Genomic DNA, 14731 nt, shown 5'->3' with positions numbered 1-14731 from the left:
ACACCTCACAAACTTTATCCTAACACACAAGTACTTCTCCTCTGAAGGGAAGGTATACAAACAAATATGCAGCACAGCCATGGGCACATGCATGGCACCCTCTTATGCCAACCTGTTTATGGGCGATCTAGAGGAAGACTCTTTAGCCTCCCAAAACCCCTGGTGTGGTTCAGGTTCATTGATGATATCTTCATGATATGTCTCTATCCTCATTCCCCCACAACCTCAACACCTTCTCTCCGATCTGCTTCACCTGGTCTTTCTCAACCCAGAGTGCCACATTCCTGGACATTGATCTCCTCCTCTCTAATGGCTACATCCTCCCATCTGCCCATATTAGTCCCGCCAACAGTATCTGCCTTTTGACAGCAGTAGTCATCCCTTCCACATCAAAAAATCCCTCCAGCTTGACCATCTGGGTATGGCTTATCTGTAGTTACAAAAACTCCCTTGCCCTCTATGCTGAAGGTCTCACAAGACCTTCACATACAGGTACTGTCCCCCAAACCTAATCTACACACAGATCCCCCCCCCCCCCCCCCGTCTTCCACCCCACCCCCACCCCCAAGTACTGGTAAGCGGTGCCCCCTTTGTCAACCAATGCCATCTTGGACTGGAACAACTGAATCGCACCCTTAGTCAGGGCTTTGATTATCTTATCATCACGCCATGAAATGTTGGGCATCCCGCCCAAGATCCTTCCCATCCCATTCCTAAAATCTAAAATGGTGTTCTGTCACCCACCCAACCTCCACAACTATCACTCCAACTCCCAGCCCCATGCCACTGGGATCATATCCCTGTGGAAGACCCAGATCCAAGATCTGACCAATCCACCAACCCACCACTACCTGTTCCAGTCCTGTCGCAGGCTTATTCTACCCCATCAGACAGGCGGTTACCTATGGTGAAAGCAACCATGTCATATACCAGCTCTGCTGCAGTCATTGCACAGGTTTTTATATTGGTATGAATACCAACCACGATGAATGGCCACTGCTAAACTGTGGCCAAGAGCAAAGTGCACCACCCTGTGACAAAACATGCAGCTGAGCGTAACACACTTGATTTAAATGGCTGCTTCACAACGCAGACCATCTGGATCATCCCCTCCACCACCAGCCTTTCTGAACTGTAGAGATGGGAGTTACACTTACAACACATCCTCTGCTCCCAAAATCATCCTGGCCTCAAACTACAGTAATCTATTGTCCCCACACTCTCCATCCAACAGTTTCTGCCTCCTCTGTCATATCATCTCCTCCAAACTCACATCCCCTCAGCCTCATTGTGCACTGCTCTCTGCCAACGCACCACTGTTCTTTTCCTGTTTTCTATTCCTTTCCTTTTTGTTCCCTGTTTTGCACCCCCCAATCCCTCCCTCCTCGAAGCCTCCCAACACTGCACCTGGCAGCCTTGTCCTGCTAGCATCTAGTTACTGCAAGCTCCATCAAGCAGTGCTGACTTCTCTGCCCCCACCACTATTCTGATATCCCTCCTGTTCCCTGCCCCATTGTGGACTGCTGGTTTAGTTCGTGCTGACACAGTTGCATTATGGCTGGACTGGCTGAAAATAATGGTCATGTGAGTGTGAGGTATGCCTGCTTGCTTGAGTGAATGTGTGTGTGTGTGTGTGTGTGTGTGTGTGTGTGTGTGTGTGTGTGTGTGTGTGTGTTTCGTTGTGCCTGTCTGCAACTCAACGTGTCATGTTTACAGTGAATAGTTACAATTCAGTCATCAGTTTGAAGGATGAAAAATACTAATTGCATTACTTCATTATATTTTGGAGTTTCAGTTTTCTTTACACTTGTGTAATAAGTGCAGCTTAACCTAATCTCATTATCTGCTATAGTATCAATTACTAAATCCTTTACAGTATAAATTTTTTGTTTAAAAATATTTATTAAGTTGATATTTCATTAACTACCATAAATAATATACATGTGTTTGAATTGTAAAATAAGAATTAAAAACCAGGTATTTTTGGTTAAATAAAACACAGCACAATGCCATATAATTATAACATAACACTGAATGATTTATCTTGGCAAAATAAATATAATCACTATTTTCAAATGTGGAGACTGTCTCAAAATAGTGAGAAATGTTTAATGTGTAAAGACTGTCTTTGCTTTTTTCATAAAGCAACATGCTAGGATGGAGATGTGGCTAGTCTTTGGCATTGTAGTAATTGTGCCTACTGCTTCATCATGGTGGATAAAGAGAAGCTGATGTTGAAACTCCAAGATGATTTGTCACTAGTACAGCTGGAAATAGAACATTTGAGAGCTGCAGTTGCAAACAATTTGAAAGGTAGTCATGAAGTCTTAATTATTTCCCTGAAAAAAATAATACTGTACACATTGAAAGCCTCATACCTTAGTATCATAGTATACCACTAAAGGACCCAAAACCAAAGTACACAGGCCATTAATAAAGAGGAGTATTGATGATAATTGATTATTGGCAACAGCTGCAACACTTCTACTGCTGCCAAAAACAAGTTACCTCATGATGGAGGAGAGGGTGCAGGTTGGGAATACTTAGGACTGTAACCTCAGCTAAGCAATTGAGGATGATCTCAGGTACATTGCTCATCACGCTAATATGAAAATTTTGTTATTGAACAATATGACAAATGCTAAATGAATGTGTGTGTGTGTGTGTGTGTGTGTGTGTGTGTGTGTGTTGCATCACATCTTATACAAATACACTACAGTCTGCATGGTCCACATCTAAATGTTTCTAGTAAGAGGTGATTTCCTGAACCAAGCAAGATGGCATAAAGGCAAAACACTGGAATCACATTCAGTAGGGTGGCAGTCCAATTTTCCATCTGCCCATCCAAGTTTAGGTTTCTGTGGTTCCCCTAAATCACAGCTTCCATGATGATTCCTGTGGAAAGGACGCAGCCTTTTTGCTTACCTATCCCTCCCCAACGTGAGCTTGTGCTCCATCTCTAATGCCCTCAGGATCGTCAACGGGTCATTTACTCTAATCTTCCTTACTTTCTTATGTTCATTCCTTACTTCCTTTTCCAGAAGCATTTAGTGTAAATCATAGTACTACATGTTCAGTCCCTATGATTCCAAATATTTTTAACTGTCCCTTTTGTACAGTAAATGATTTCAGAAGACAGGTCTTTCCAGATTCACAACTTACGTAACAACGTGCAAAAGTGATTATGTCAGCGACCGATGAGAATGTGCCAGGCAGAGTATTTTCTAAGCCCGAGTCATTATCCCACATGTGAGCTGTAGTCTTACTAGCAGCTCGCGTACTTGGCATTGCAATAGCAACCGAGGTCATCAGCTACACAGTGCATTGCATTAATTACATAAATAATATGTTTACAAAGAGAGAGATCAAGGAATAGGTTACAGGGTGATTATAAGACTACAAATTCATACACTTTTCTGACAGATCAAAGTAATTTATTAAAACTGTTGGCTCCTTGAGCCCTTGGTTCTAGATGTACACTTGCTATACACTATGATACACAGTCATATCACCAACAAAATCAAATTTTGCATGAATTCCACAACCATGAATAAAGATTGTCAGGGTATCATCTCTTGACAATTTACACAGATGTCTAGTATGAACAAACATAAGTTTATCAATAGAAAAGTTAGCAGACGTGTCAGTTCTTCTTGTGGCCCACGGTTGATTGGTCATAAATGACCTTTTGGCAGTAACATCTCGAGGTGCGAAATTCTCCAAACTGGCAGCCAAAGCTCAAAGAACAGAATCAGTTCGAACAATAGCTACAGTAAGCTTGACCTCTCTCTTTAGAAATGTGCTGTTTACATAATCAATGGCAACTTGCTGTGTGGCCAATGTCCTTGGCCGCTGTCACAAAGCCGAGTATGCAAGCTGCTAGTAAGACAACAGTTCACACACAGGATAACAACTTGGCCTTAGAAAATTTTCCACCTGGTGCTCTCTTATCAGTCGCAGGGGTAATCACATTTGTGCGTTGCTATATAAATCGCGAATCTGGAAAGACAGCAGTCAATCGGCAAGATGCCTCGCCATCATGTGCATCATGTGTATCGCTGGTGTCCTACCATTTACAAAACTGTTCTCAATGTCGAGACTAGTTATAATGTGAATGTGGACACTGCTAAAGTTATCGATGCTCTCCATGTTGCTGCTGTGTTTCGTGGTGCCCAAAGTGGCACAAATTAGAGATAAAAGACAGTATCTTGGAGAACACAAAAATTAACAATAAAGAATTTGACTTATCAGAATGTACAAGACTATTAAATGAGAAAGATGAGCTCCTCATGTCACTACAGGAAATTAAAAAAAAATCTAATGGTATTTCCACAGTTCTGATACGCATGACAGAACATAACTTGAAAGTCACAGATGCACCTCGACAGATGCAAGTTAGTATCACATTACCGAAACTGTAACATAAGGAGATCAGGAGTGGATATTTACAAAAAAATGGAATAAAACAAGAGTTCATTTATCTAAACGAATTTTGCTTGGAACAGCTCGTTGAGTGCTGTGATTCAGTAACTGATGTGGATATATCCAAGACAACAGTTCTAACAGTGTAGGCTCTGAACAGAAACAATTTATATGTCATCAGCCATTTGGAGAGAATGCTAATAAAACTTTGTATAAATAAATAGGAAGTAATTGTATGTGGTGATTTCAATATCGATTTCATCCTGGATAGTACTCTTCTATGACACCTAGAGTTACTGATGTCCAGCTTTGGTTTGTATCTCGTGGCAACGCTTCCAGCAGGAATAGGACCTAGCACAACAGCAATTGATAATTTATAAATGCAGCTATCTCATGAAATAGATGGAAGACCTGTAATAAACCATTTCACAGAACATGATTGTCAAATAGTAACAATAAAGCATCTGTATCAATGAGTGTTAGTTAAAGAGGGAAAAAGGACAGAATTGTAAATACTCACTTGATCACACTATTCAGAAAAAATTTACTGAGTGAACAGTGGGTAGAAGTTTACCAAAAGCATACAGAAAATTAGAAATTTAAATATTTTTGGAATGTATTTGTACAACACTAATAAACCAGTTTTGTGTTACAATGGGTAAGGGTAAGTTTGAGTCAAGGCTGAGAGGCTAATATAAAATACACTCCTGGAAATTGAAATAAGAACACCGTGAATTCATTGTCCCAGGAAGGGGAAACTTTATTGACACATTCCTGGGGTCAGATACATCACATGATCACACTGACAGAACCACAGGCACATAGACACAGGCAACAGAGCATGCACAATGTCGGCACTAGTACAGTGTATATCCACCTTTCGCAGCAATGCAGGCTGCTATTCTCCCATGGAGACGATCGTAGAGATGCTGGATGTAGTCCTGTGGAACGGCTTGCCATGCCATTTCCACCTGGCGCCTCAGTTGGACCAGCGTTCGTGCTGGACGTGCAGACCGCGTGAGACGACGCTTCATCCAGTCCCAAACATGCTCAATGGGGGACAGATCCGGAGATCTTGCTGGCCAGGGTAGTTGACTTACACCTTCTAGAGCACGTTGGGTGGCACGGGATACATGCGGACGTGCATTGTCCTGTTGGAACAGCAAGTTCCCTTGCCGGTCTAGGAATGGTAGAACGATGGGTTCGATGACGGTTTGGATGTACCGTGCACTATTCAGTGTCCACTCGACGACCACCAGTGGTGTACGGCCAGTGTAGGAGATCGCTCCCCACACCATGATGCCGGGTGTTGGCCCTGTGTGCCTCGGTCGTATGCAGTCCTGATTGTGGCGCTCACCTGCACGGCGCCAAACACGCATACGACCATCATTGGCACCAAGGCAGAAGCGACTCTCATCGCTGAAGACGACACGTCTCCATTCGTCCCTCCATTCACGCCTGTCGCGACACCGCTGGAGGCGGGCTGCACGATGTTGGGGCGTGAGCGGAAGACGGCCTAACGGCGTGCGGGACCGTAGCCCAGCTTCATGGAGACGGTTGCGAATGGTCCTCGCCGATACCCCAGGAGCAACAGTGTCCCTAATTTGCTGGGGAGTGGCGGTGCGGTCCCCTACGGCACTGCATAGGAACCTACGGTCTTGGCGTGCATCCGTGCGTCGCTGCGGTCCGGTCCCAGGTCGACGGGCACGTGCACCTTCCGCCGACCACTGGCGACAACATCGATGTACTGTGGAGACCTCACGCCCCACGTGTTGAGCAATTCGGCGGTACGTCCACCCGGCCTCCCGTATGCCCACTATACGCCCTCGCTCAAAGTCCGTCAACTGCACATACGGTTCACGTCCACGCTGTCGCGGCATGCTACCAGTGTTAAAGACTGCGATGGAGCTCCGTATGCCACGGCAAACTGGCTGACACTGACGGCGGCGGTGCACAAATGCTGCGCAGCTAGCGCCATTCGACGGCCAACACCGCGGTTCCTGGTGTGTCCGCTGTGCCGTGCGTGTGATCATTGCTTGTACAGCCCTCTCGCAGTGTCCGGAGCAAGTATGGTGGGTCTGACACACCGGTGTCAATGTGTTCTTTTTTCCATTTCCAGGAGTGTATGTTGTAGCAGGAATAGAGAAATAATGAATACTATAAGGAGCACTACAATCAGTCTCAAAATACTTCACAGTATCAACAGAAAATAAAAGTAGCTGTTTGTTGTAATCCAAAAGCTTTTTTTTTCTTTTTGAAACATTTCTTTAAAGTAATTTTCCTTTCAGTAATGATTTCTCTACTGTCAGTATTTTTCATAATAGTCATCAGGTGAAAGATACTCAAATTTTCATTATATGATCATCCTAATGGATAAATGTATCAGACTTGAAAATAAATGCAGGTTGTTTGTAGATTAACTTGAAATTTATTTTCTATTTTATTGTTCAACAGAATTAAAGTTATATTTCAACTGTGGGAACTCCAAGTTGGAACATTAACAATATTATGAAAAAGATAAAGTGCTACTCACCTTAAAGCTGACTCATTGAGTTGCAGACAGGCACAATAATCTTTTGGCCAAAGCAATAAGCTTTGGCCAAAGCCTTCTTCAGAAAGTGAAAAACACATACACACAGAGGCTCCGACTTGAAAATATTTTTGGAGGGGGGGCAAGAATCATTTTATTAGATATTACATTTGACAGATAACTGTGTTTCCATCTACATGTTCGACACTCCAAACCAGTCCTATTTGCAGATGACACCAGTGTATTGATTGAAGGTGGAAATAGAAAGGCTCTTAGGCTGTATGCTGAAGTCACAAATGAAAAGATTTCAGAAGGGGTTGTGAGGAATAAGCTACTGATTAACCCTTAAAAAAACCACCACTATACAATTCCACAAACAGCAAAATTAAAAAATCCATTAAAACCAAATATTTCTTTGGAAAACCAAAAAATTAAGTGTCACTGAAACAAAATTGCTTTGTTTACTTACAAGACAATCTGTAATGGAATTCCCACATCACATTCTTAAATTCTAAGCTATCTAAAATGACCTGTGCAATGAGAATTATATGGAACAACACAAGTGCTGAAAGAGAGAGGTGTATTATGCACACATACTTTCGCTTTTGAGTTATGACAACATATTCTTGGGAAATTCCCCCCACAGCATAATGACTTTCAAGAAACAAAAAGGATTGTGAGGATAATGAAAAATGCAAACAGCTGAAAATCATGCAAACTACGATTGGCTGGCGACTAGCCCCTACCCCTCGACTCGCTGAAACGTCAATCGCAATGTCATTTCAGTCGGAGTATAGGTCAGTAGTGATACAAAACAAATGCATAAATAAAGTTGAAGAAACATACCTTAATTTTTGATGGCAAATGTACTCCTCCTCAGCTCATTCCTGCCTATGAACTCGTCACATATGGCTTCAAGGTCGAGTTTCATCGATTCATCTCTATGGGCGTTGAGAAGGGCGACAGCATTAAGATAATCCTGCCTCATTATAGAATGAAGATACATTTTCACCCTCCGCAGACAAGAAAACGATCGCTCAGCGGTGCAGGATGTTACTGGAATCGTCAGCACTACACATATGAATTTCACTAGTTCGGGCAGTAGGTCAAACATGTGGTTTTCCTGTTTTAGGTATTTCACTACGTCATCCAACAAACTAATATTCGCAGAATCACTACTTTGGATAATCTCATGAAACATGCTTCAGTGGATAAGCAAGTGTTCTTTGTCTACATCTGATTCGTAGAAAGATAAAATATCGAATGAATGTTTGTTATTACCAAGAAGAAATTGTTCATTTTGATTTACAAACATGAATGATTGAGTTTTGAACTGTGATTCCAAGAAGCTGATGGACGTATCCATTGTTTCATAATACAATCTTCTATATTTGTTACATACTTCAGTGAATGTTTCTACAGACGAATTGATGGAGTCATCATATTTCTTAGGGACTTTTCTTCTACGGGGTAATTTTGGGGAATCAACATCCATATCTTGACATTTTGAAGTCACTTCACCCCAGAATGATTCAAACTGTTTCTCATAAATTTAATAGAAGTTACAAGAGCGAAATCATCATTGGCCTCCTCTAAGTGTAGGGATTTCCTCTGTAGTGCTATGTTTACAGTATCAATGTGGCCAAACAGTTTTACCAAAATTGATAACATGAAAAAGAAATCATATGTCTGCATATCAATCAAAAAGCCGTTTGCTTTGGCCCCAGTGTCTGAATTGTAATTTCTTGAAACATTTAGAAAAAATTTCTGAAGTTCTGTATAGATGGACAAAACTGAAGACATTGCCAAGTATCTTATGGCTCACCTTGTAGGACAGAGTGGTTTCAAATTTGTAGAGGCTTCTGCCTTCGGGTGAGCAATAAGATCTAATCTTTTAGGTGAATCTCTCTCAAAATTTATTAAGTCCTTCATAACATTCAATGCATTTCAACATTCTGGAACTGCTATCACAGTGTCTTCTAGTGTTAGATTTAAACAGTGTGCAAGGCATTGCACAAACATAGCTCTCTTCTCCATTTCCATAAACTTAGCCTGGACACCATTATATAATCCAGCCGTGTTAACTGAATCGTCAAAGCATTGGCCCCTACAATTAGATGTAGGCAAATCAAATTGTCTTAAAATGTCGATAATAATATCAAACAGAGCCTTAGCTATGGTACTTTGTATTGAGTATAGCCCTAAAAAATATTCTTCTATCTCTAGCGAAGCATCAACAAATCTTATACAGATACTAAATTTCTCTTTGGTGACTATGTCTATTGTTTCGTCTGCTATTATTGCAAAATACTCTGCACTCTTGATATCCTCCAATAATTTTCTAAGAAGTGTATGACTTAAAATGGCCAAAATTTCATTTTGCACATCATGGGATGTCAATTTGTAAGTTTCGCACTGTAGCCATATTAAAAGTAGCTGGTTACCTTCACATCGAAGGCATAATAAATTGTCAAAGTTACTTGTTTCATCAGTATGCCCATGTATTGCAAGCCCCTGCACTCCTAAATAACGGAGGGAAAATATGATTTTTAGTAAACAAGCTCAGTTTTCTTTAATTTGTGTCAGTTTTTCTTTGGAAATCTCGCTAAATACATTGACATTCGATTTTAAGGATTTGAATTTCAGTACAGCTTCTCTGTGGCAGCCTGATGCTTCATGCGCTTTCAACTTTTCTACCCCTTTCTTCCAGTTCGAAAAACCAGTTTCCATGAAAGTTTTTTCCGTTTTGTGAGAAAACTGAAAACGATTTCCTTCAAACATTTGTCTGCAAATTTTGCAAAAAATAACATCTTTTACATTATTGTAATCTATCCATGCAAATTGCTGTTTCCAAGAGAGCTGATAACAGTGTTGTTTTTTTCCGGGAACAGTGTTTTTTGTCACCGCCACAGTTCCGTCACTATCTGTGTCTTTGTTGTCACACACAGTACCACTAACACTGGGTCTAGCTTCATTATCGCTAACACTTGCCACATTGTCACATTTCTTCCTAATTATAAACTTGTCCATTTTAAACTAGACAGTAAGGGACGAAAGATTAACAACTGAACCGAGTCACAGTAAGACTAACTGACCACTGGCAATGCCCAGCTCCGGAATATTTACGTTCGCTGCCAACATTAGCTGCGGCCTGCATAACAGTACTGTGTGCCTAACAAGAAGCAGCCATGTAACAATAGTGTTTATTATTGTCAGCTCCGGCTCTAGGGGGGGGAGGGGCAAACCGTGCCATCGCCCAGGGCGGCAGATTTTTGGGGGCGGCAAATCCATCTTGCGTAAATGAAGGAATGTGAGACTAAATTGGAAATACAAATTATTCATAAAATCAAGGGTCTTATTGAAAATTATCTGTGGTACAGAAACAGTGCGCTCCGATGTACGAAATGAACATTTCATCCAACAAAAAGGTCTTAAAATGTATTGCACTGTAAACATATTACTGACTGCTGCTTTGATCTTAAAGACATATTCACAACAAAGAGACAAATGAGTGTGATATGTGAAAATAAGGTGTCATGTATGAAATATATTGTGGGAAAAGTTGACTATGTCGAAAAACGGGGGGTGGGGGGGCGCTTAACAATCCCTGGAGCTGGTGCTGATTTGTGTGGTGTTGTACCTAGTGATTGTCAATAGAATTTACAAAAATGAATGAAGAGTCTTTAACGTTACCTAGTCCTTCTAGCGATCGCCATCAAATTCGGTGTCACTATTGCTCATTAGTTTCTTTTACAAGCTGCCAGCAGGCTGCTGTGGGAGGAAGTGGAGCTCATCCTAGCAGCCAAAGCGCTGCGAGCTCATGGTGAGTTTCTGTTCCCCGCATACCTCCGTACAGTAAAAGTGTGCAAATGGTGCAGATGCAGGGGACAAACCCTGTCACAACAGTTTGTCATATGCAGAGGTTGTAGGAGTAGCAGAAAGGAATACGCAATAGCTCGTAAAATCGGTATTTTTTTCCTACATAATCATTACATTCTATTATGCAAAAATATATATGCAAGTTTTAACAAATTTCCCAGTAAAGGATGGGGAAGGAGGAGAGAGCGTTGAGAAATGCATGTTTGAATATTGGGGAGGGGAGGGCAGGGGGGAGGCCCCTACTTTTAACTATTGGGGGGGCACAAGGTACCTTGCCCCCCCCCCCCCCCCTCCAAGTCAGTGCCACTGCATACACACCAAAGCAAGCACACAAGACCGTTGTTCTTGGCCATTCCGGAATGAGCCAATGTAGCAGTCGTGTATGTGTGAGGTGTACTTACGTGTGTGAATATGTGTGTTTTCCTCTCTGAAGAAGGCTTTAGCCAAAAGCTCAATGTGTAACAGTCTCTTTGTTGTGCCTGTCTGCAACTCATTGTGTCATCTTTACAGTCAGTGGCACACTATCCTTTTCATACATAGCACTCTATTCTTTTCATAATACTGTTGAAGTGTGATCTAAATAAAATTTTATTTCACTCAACTATCTGTTCAAACAGAATAAATTAGTATGGCATTGGTTGTTCATGAATATTAAATTCGGATATTTTAGATTGCCGACAGATGACACTATGCAGAAGTAAATAACAACTACTGAATGTGTTGGGAATTTCTGTTTCTGAATAATGTGCCTCATAGGGCCTAAGCAGTTTGATTACTATATTGTGCGACTATCACTCCAAGTTAATTGTCTGTATGTCTTTCATTGTAAATTGGGAACGAACAGCTTTATATCAATTCAGATCATTATTTGCATAGTTGATCATTAGTTTGACTGTATGCAACTGGATTATTTCTCATTTTAAATTCCTTAAACATATTATCCCCATGAGAGGCAATAATAAAAATATTGTATACAATTCTAGGAAACAGATATCAATATAAACTTCAAAGTGAAAAGTTGAGCTGCTGATAAACACAGTTGGCTGAGTACAGGCAACTTGTGGAGATATGGAGGTGTCAAAAAGATAACTAAACATGCAAAAATGGAGACTATTGATATAATTAATTAATTAATAATGCAAGATATGGCAACAAGTTAAAAGACAATTTCTGGTAAACAATGATGTTATAACGTCAAGTTGAACACGCACATTTCCAAACGACACAACACGTGTAAGTCACTGAGCAAGTTGACAAAGCAAGACATGTGACCACGGTAACATTCTAATGAGCACTGAGTCCAAGTCTAGTGGCTGCTGGCTGGCTGGCCGCTTAGGTGGCGCGGCTGCTGCATGACTGGCAGACAGCGCCGCATGTAGAGGACGTGCGTAATTGTGCAGCGGCACTTTGAATGATCGGCAAGTCACAACACATGATCTTCTGTATTGAGTTATGTGTCAGTGGACTTTTTGTCAAAGTATTTGCCATGGCAAGCTATGTACCCCAGATATAAATGAAGAAAGTATCACTTGCATTTTTTGTACATAAAACATACAAAATATCAAAATTAGCACAGTATGGGATAGGAGAAGGATCATTGTTTGGGAAAGATGATGTATGCTTATTTCAGAGTTGCCAAAAGAACATCACTCAAAATAAAGCCAGAAAATTAGAAAAAGAGAGGGGCAAAAATATTGTTGTTGTTTATCACTTGTACAACATTTCTTATTCCAGTATTTTAATGCTTCATATTCTCACAGATCTGTGGACCCAAAGTATTTTGGGTACTTTGTAGTTATTCTCTGCTGTTCTGTTATTTGTACATTAAAATTTAGTTAAATGTGCTACAATGTAATAAACATGCCATTTTTATGAAGATTTACATTTTTTGTCTAAATTTTTTTGCGACATTTTACAAGTACATCATTAAAACATTTGATAAGAAAGTTCACTAAATGAGGTTGTAGCTTTATAAATGTCTCTAGATTAAACTCGTTTTGGAAATTATTGCATAATTAACCAGCTGCTCTGAAGGAAAAAGAGAGGAACAATCAAAATAGCAGTGACAATTGGACAGAAATTTGAAAATGGAAAAAAATAAAAAAGTCATTGTTGTATATTCACATTTTCAATTTTCCTGAGTCACACAAAATTTTGTTGTACAAATTTTGTAATAGAAAGTAATCTGTAATTGTCTTGTTATGTTATTGTCATACTGTGTGAAGAAGTATTTAAAATAAAATTTTACAAAATGTGAAGTCACTGGACAACAACTCATCTTAGAAGTCAGTGAGAAAAGTACATTATACTATAACTTACTTTCAAGGGACAGCTGATTGGTAGTGCTGATATAAGATGTGGCAGAGATGCTGTGAAAATAACTTTTTTATTTATTATTAATGCTTCTCAAAACTTATATTTCAGTGATTTAAAAGCATTGACCTACTAAATTAATCAGTTAAAACTGCTTGCACTCAAATGATATTGTGTCACTTTATTGAATAAAACCAGTGAACCAGAAATGCGAGCACAGAGAGAACATTGGGCGCAGGTTATGCTTGACACAATTCTGTTTGCATTTTAACACTCAGGTTGTTTGAAGACCTACGTGCGAGGTATGAGACTGACCGCCAGCTTCTTAATTCAAGAGTTCGTGAATTACAGCAGCAGATAGGGCATATGGAAGGACAAATCACTCAAGGCCAAGCAGAGAAGGCACGATTGCAGACTCAGGTTACAACAGCAGAGGCCTCCATCAGGTATGTAATGTGTTACTAATCTTAACCTCTCAGTGTAGGTAGTACTTTTCACATTCTATTTTCCTGCATGTTTCATGCCCTGCAAATCAGTCTAGTGTCACTTTCTTTTACATGTCATATAAAATGGATAGTTTGTGAATAACTTTAGTATATTTATCTTATGTGCTAATTGATTACAAACTATTATTGTATATTCATGGTAGAACATAAATTTCAAACAATTCATTGAGTAATGATAAATGCATATAACACACAAAAACAGGACCCATTTGTTTTAAATGATTACATCTTTTGTTAAACAACTGTGGAACATGCGCTACATATGCTTTGACTTAGTATTTACATTAGTGTGAAGTGAACATCCTTTAAAAATAACAATAACCAGAATGAAAAATACTACTATCATAGCGCAAAAAGGTGAATATGTCATAGGCAGAGTTAGGGATGTAAAAGAAAGGAACTAGCCTTTTGACTTATCTGGCAGCTTCATTTTGACACATTCATATTTTTTGATAACTATGTCAGTATTTATAACTATGTCCTGTAATATAATGCATTGTATCAAGCAAATTAACACTATACACGTCATCCCCAAGGAAAAAAACCACCCCCAGAAATTTTATTCTCCAGATAATTTTTTAGCTACTGCATGTTGAGCCATTGATATTATATATTGTTTACTAAGGCTGGTGAAATTTCTGGATTTTGGGCACAGGGTCAAGGACTGTAGCCTATAAATTGCAAGACACAGGTGTGCCAACATCTTGCAGCTAAAAGAGCTTGTGTATATTCCTCCCATGTCCACCTTTCAGCTATCCTTCCTTTGCATAGTACTGGCTTACCACCTGAGCTCTTGATATGTGCACAACCACTTCTCTTTTCTCCAAAGCTCTCTGGTTTCTCTGTAGGTAGTATCTGTCTTTCCCCTAGTTGTGCATACTTCTACATCCTTGTATTTTTCCTCTAACCATTCATGCTTATCAAATTTACACTTCCTGTCTGTCTCATTTTTAGACCCAGTGACATACACCTCCCCCACTGCCAGCAGTAGTCTTTCCATTTAGTTTCATGGGAGATCATGTTGTTTCATAATGATCTATTTTGGTTAAGATGCTATCTTAGAGAAATTGTGTCACTGCAG

At 40.1% G+C, this 14731-nt stretch overlaps 1 protein-coding gene and 1 long non-coding RNA gene across 4 annotated transcripts in view; one reads left to right on the top strand and one right to left on the bottom strand.

Moving 5' to 3' along the window:
- The window catches only part of LOC124619192 (centrosomal protein of 89 kDa-like), a 102562-nt gene that overhangs the window by 57832 nt on the left and 29999 nt on the right, over positions 1-14731 (top strand). For all 3 annotated transcript variants that reach the window (XM_047145412.1, XM_047145411.1, XM_047145413.1), the window contains exon 8: positions 13423-13590. In XM_047145412.1, coding sequence (XP_047001368.1) covers positions 13423-13590 — 168 coding nt within the window. The remainder of the gene's footprint in view (positions 1-13422; positions 13591-14731) is intronic.
- The window catches only part of LOC124619196, a 55974-nt gene continuing 54301 nt past the window's right edge, over positions 13059-14731 (bottom strand). The window contains exon 3 of the long non-coding RNA XR_006980058.1: positions 13059-13669. This is a non-coding gene — a long non-coding RNA (uncharacterized LOC124619196). The remainder of the gene's footprint in view (positions 13670-14731) is intronic.

The sequence above is a fragment of the Schistocerca americana genome, chromosome 6 (genome assembly GCF_021461395.2).
Source record: "Schistocerca americana isolate TAMUIC-IGC-003095 chromosome 6, iqSchAmer2.1, whole genome shotgun sequence".
Taxonomy (NCBI): Eukaryota; Metazoa; Arthropoda; class Insecta; order Orthoptera; family Acrididae; genus Schistocerca; species Schistocerca americana.
The sequence above is the reverse complement of the archived record's forward strand: the minus strand, read 5'-3'. Positions and strand labels throughout refer to the sequence as shown.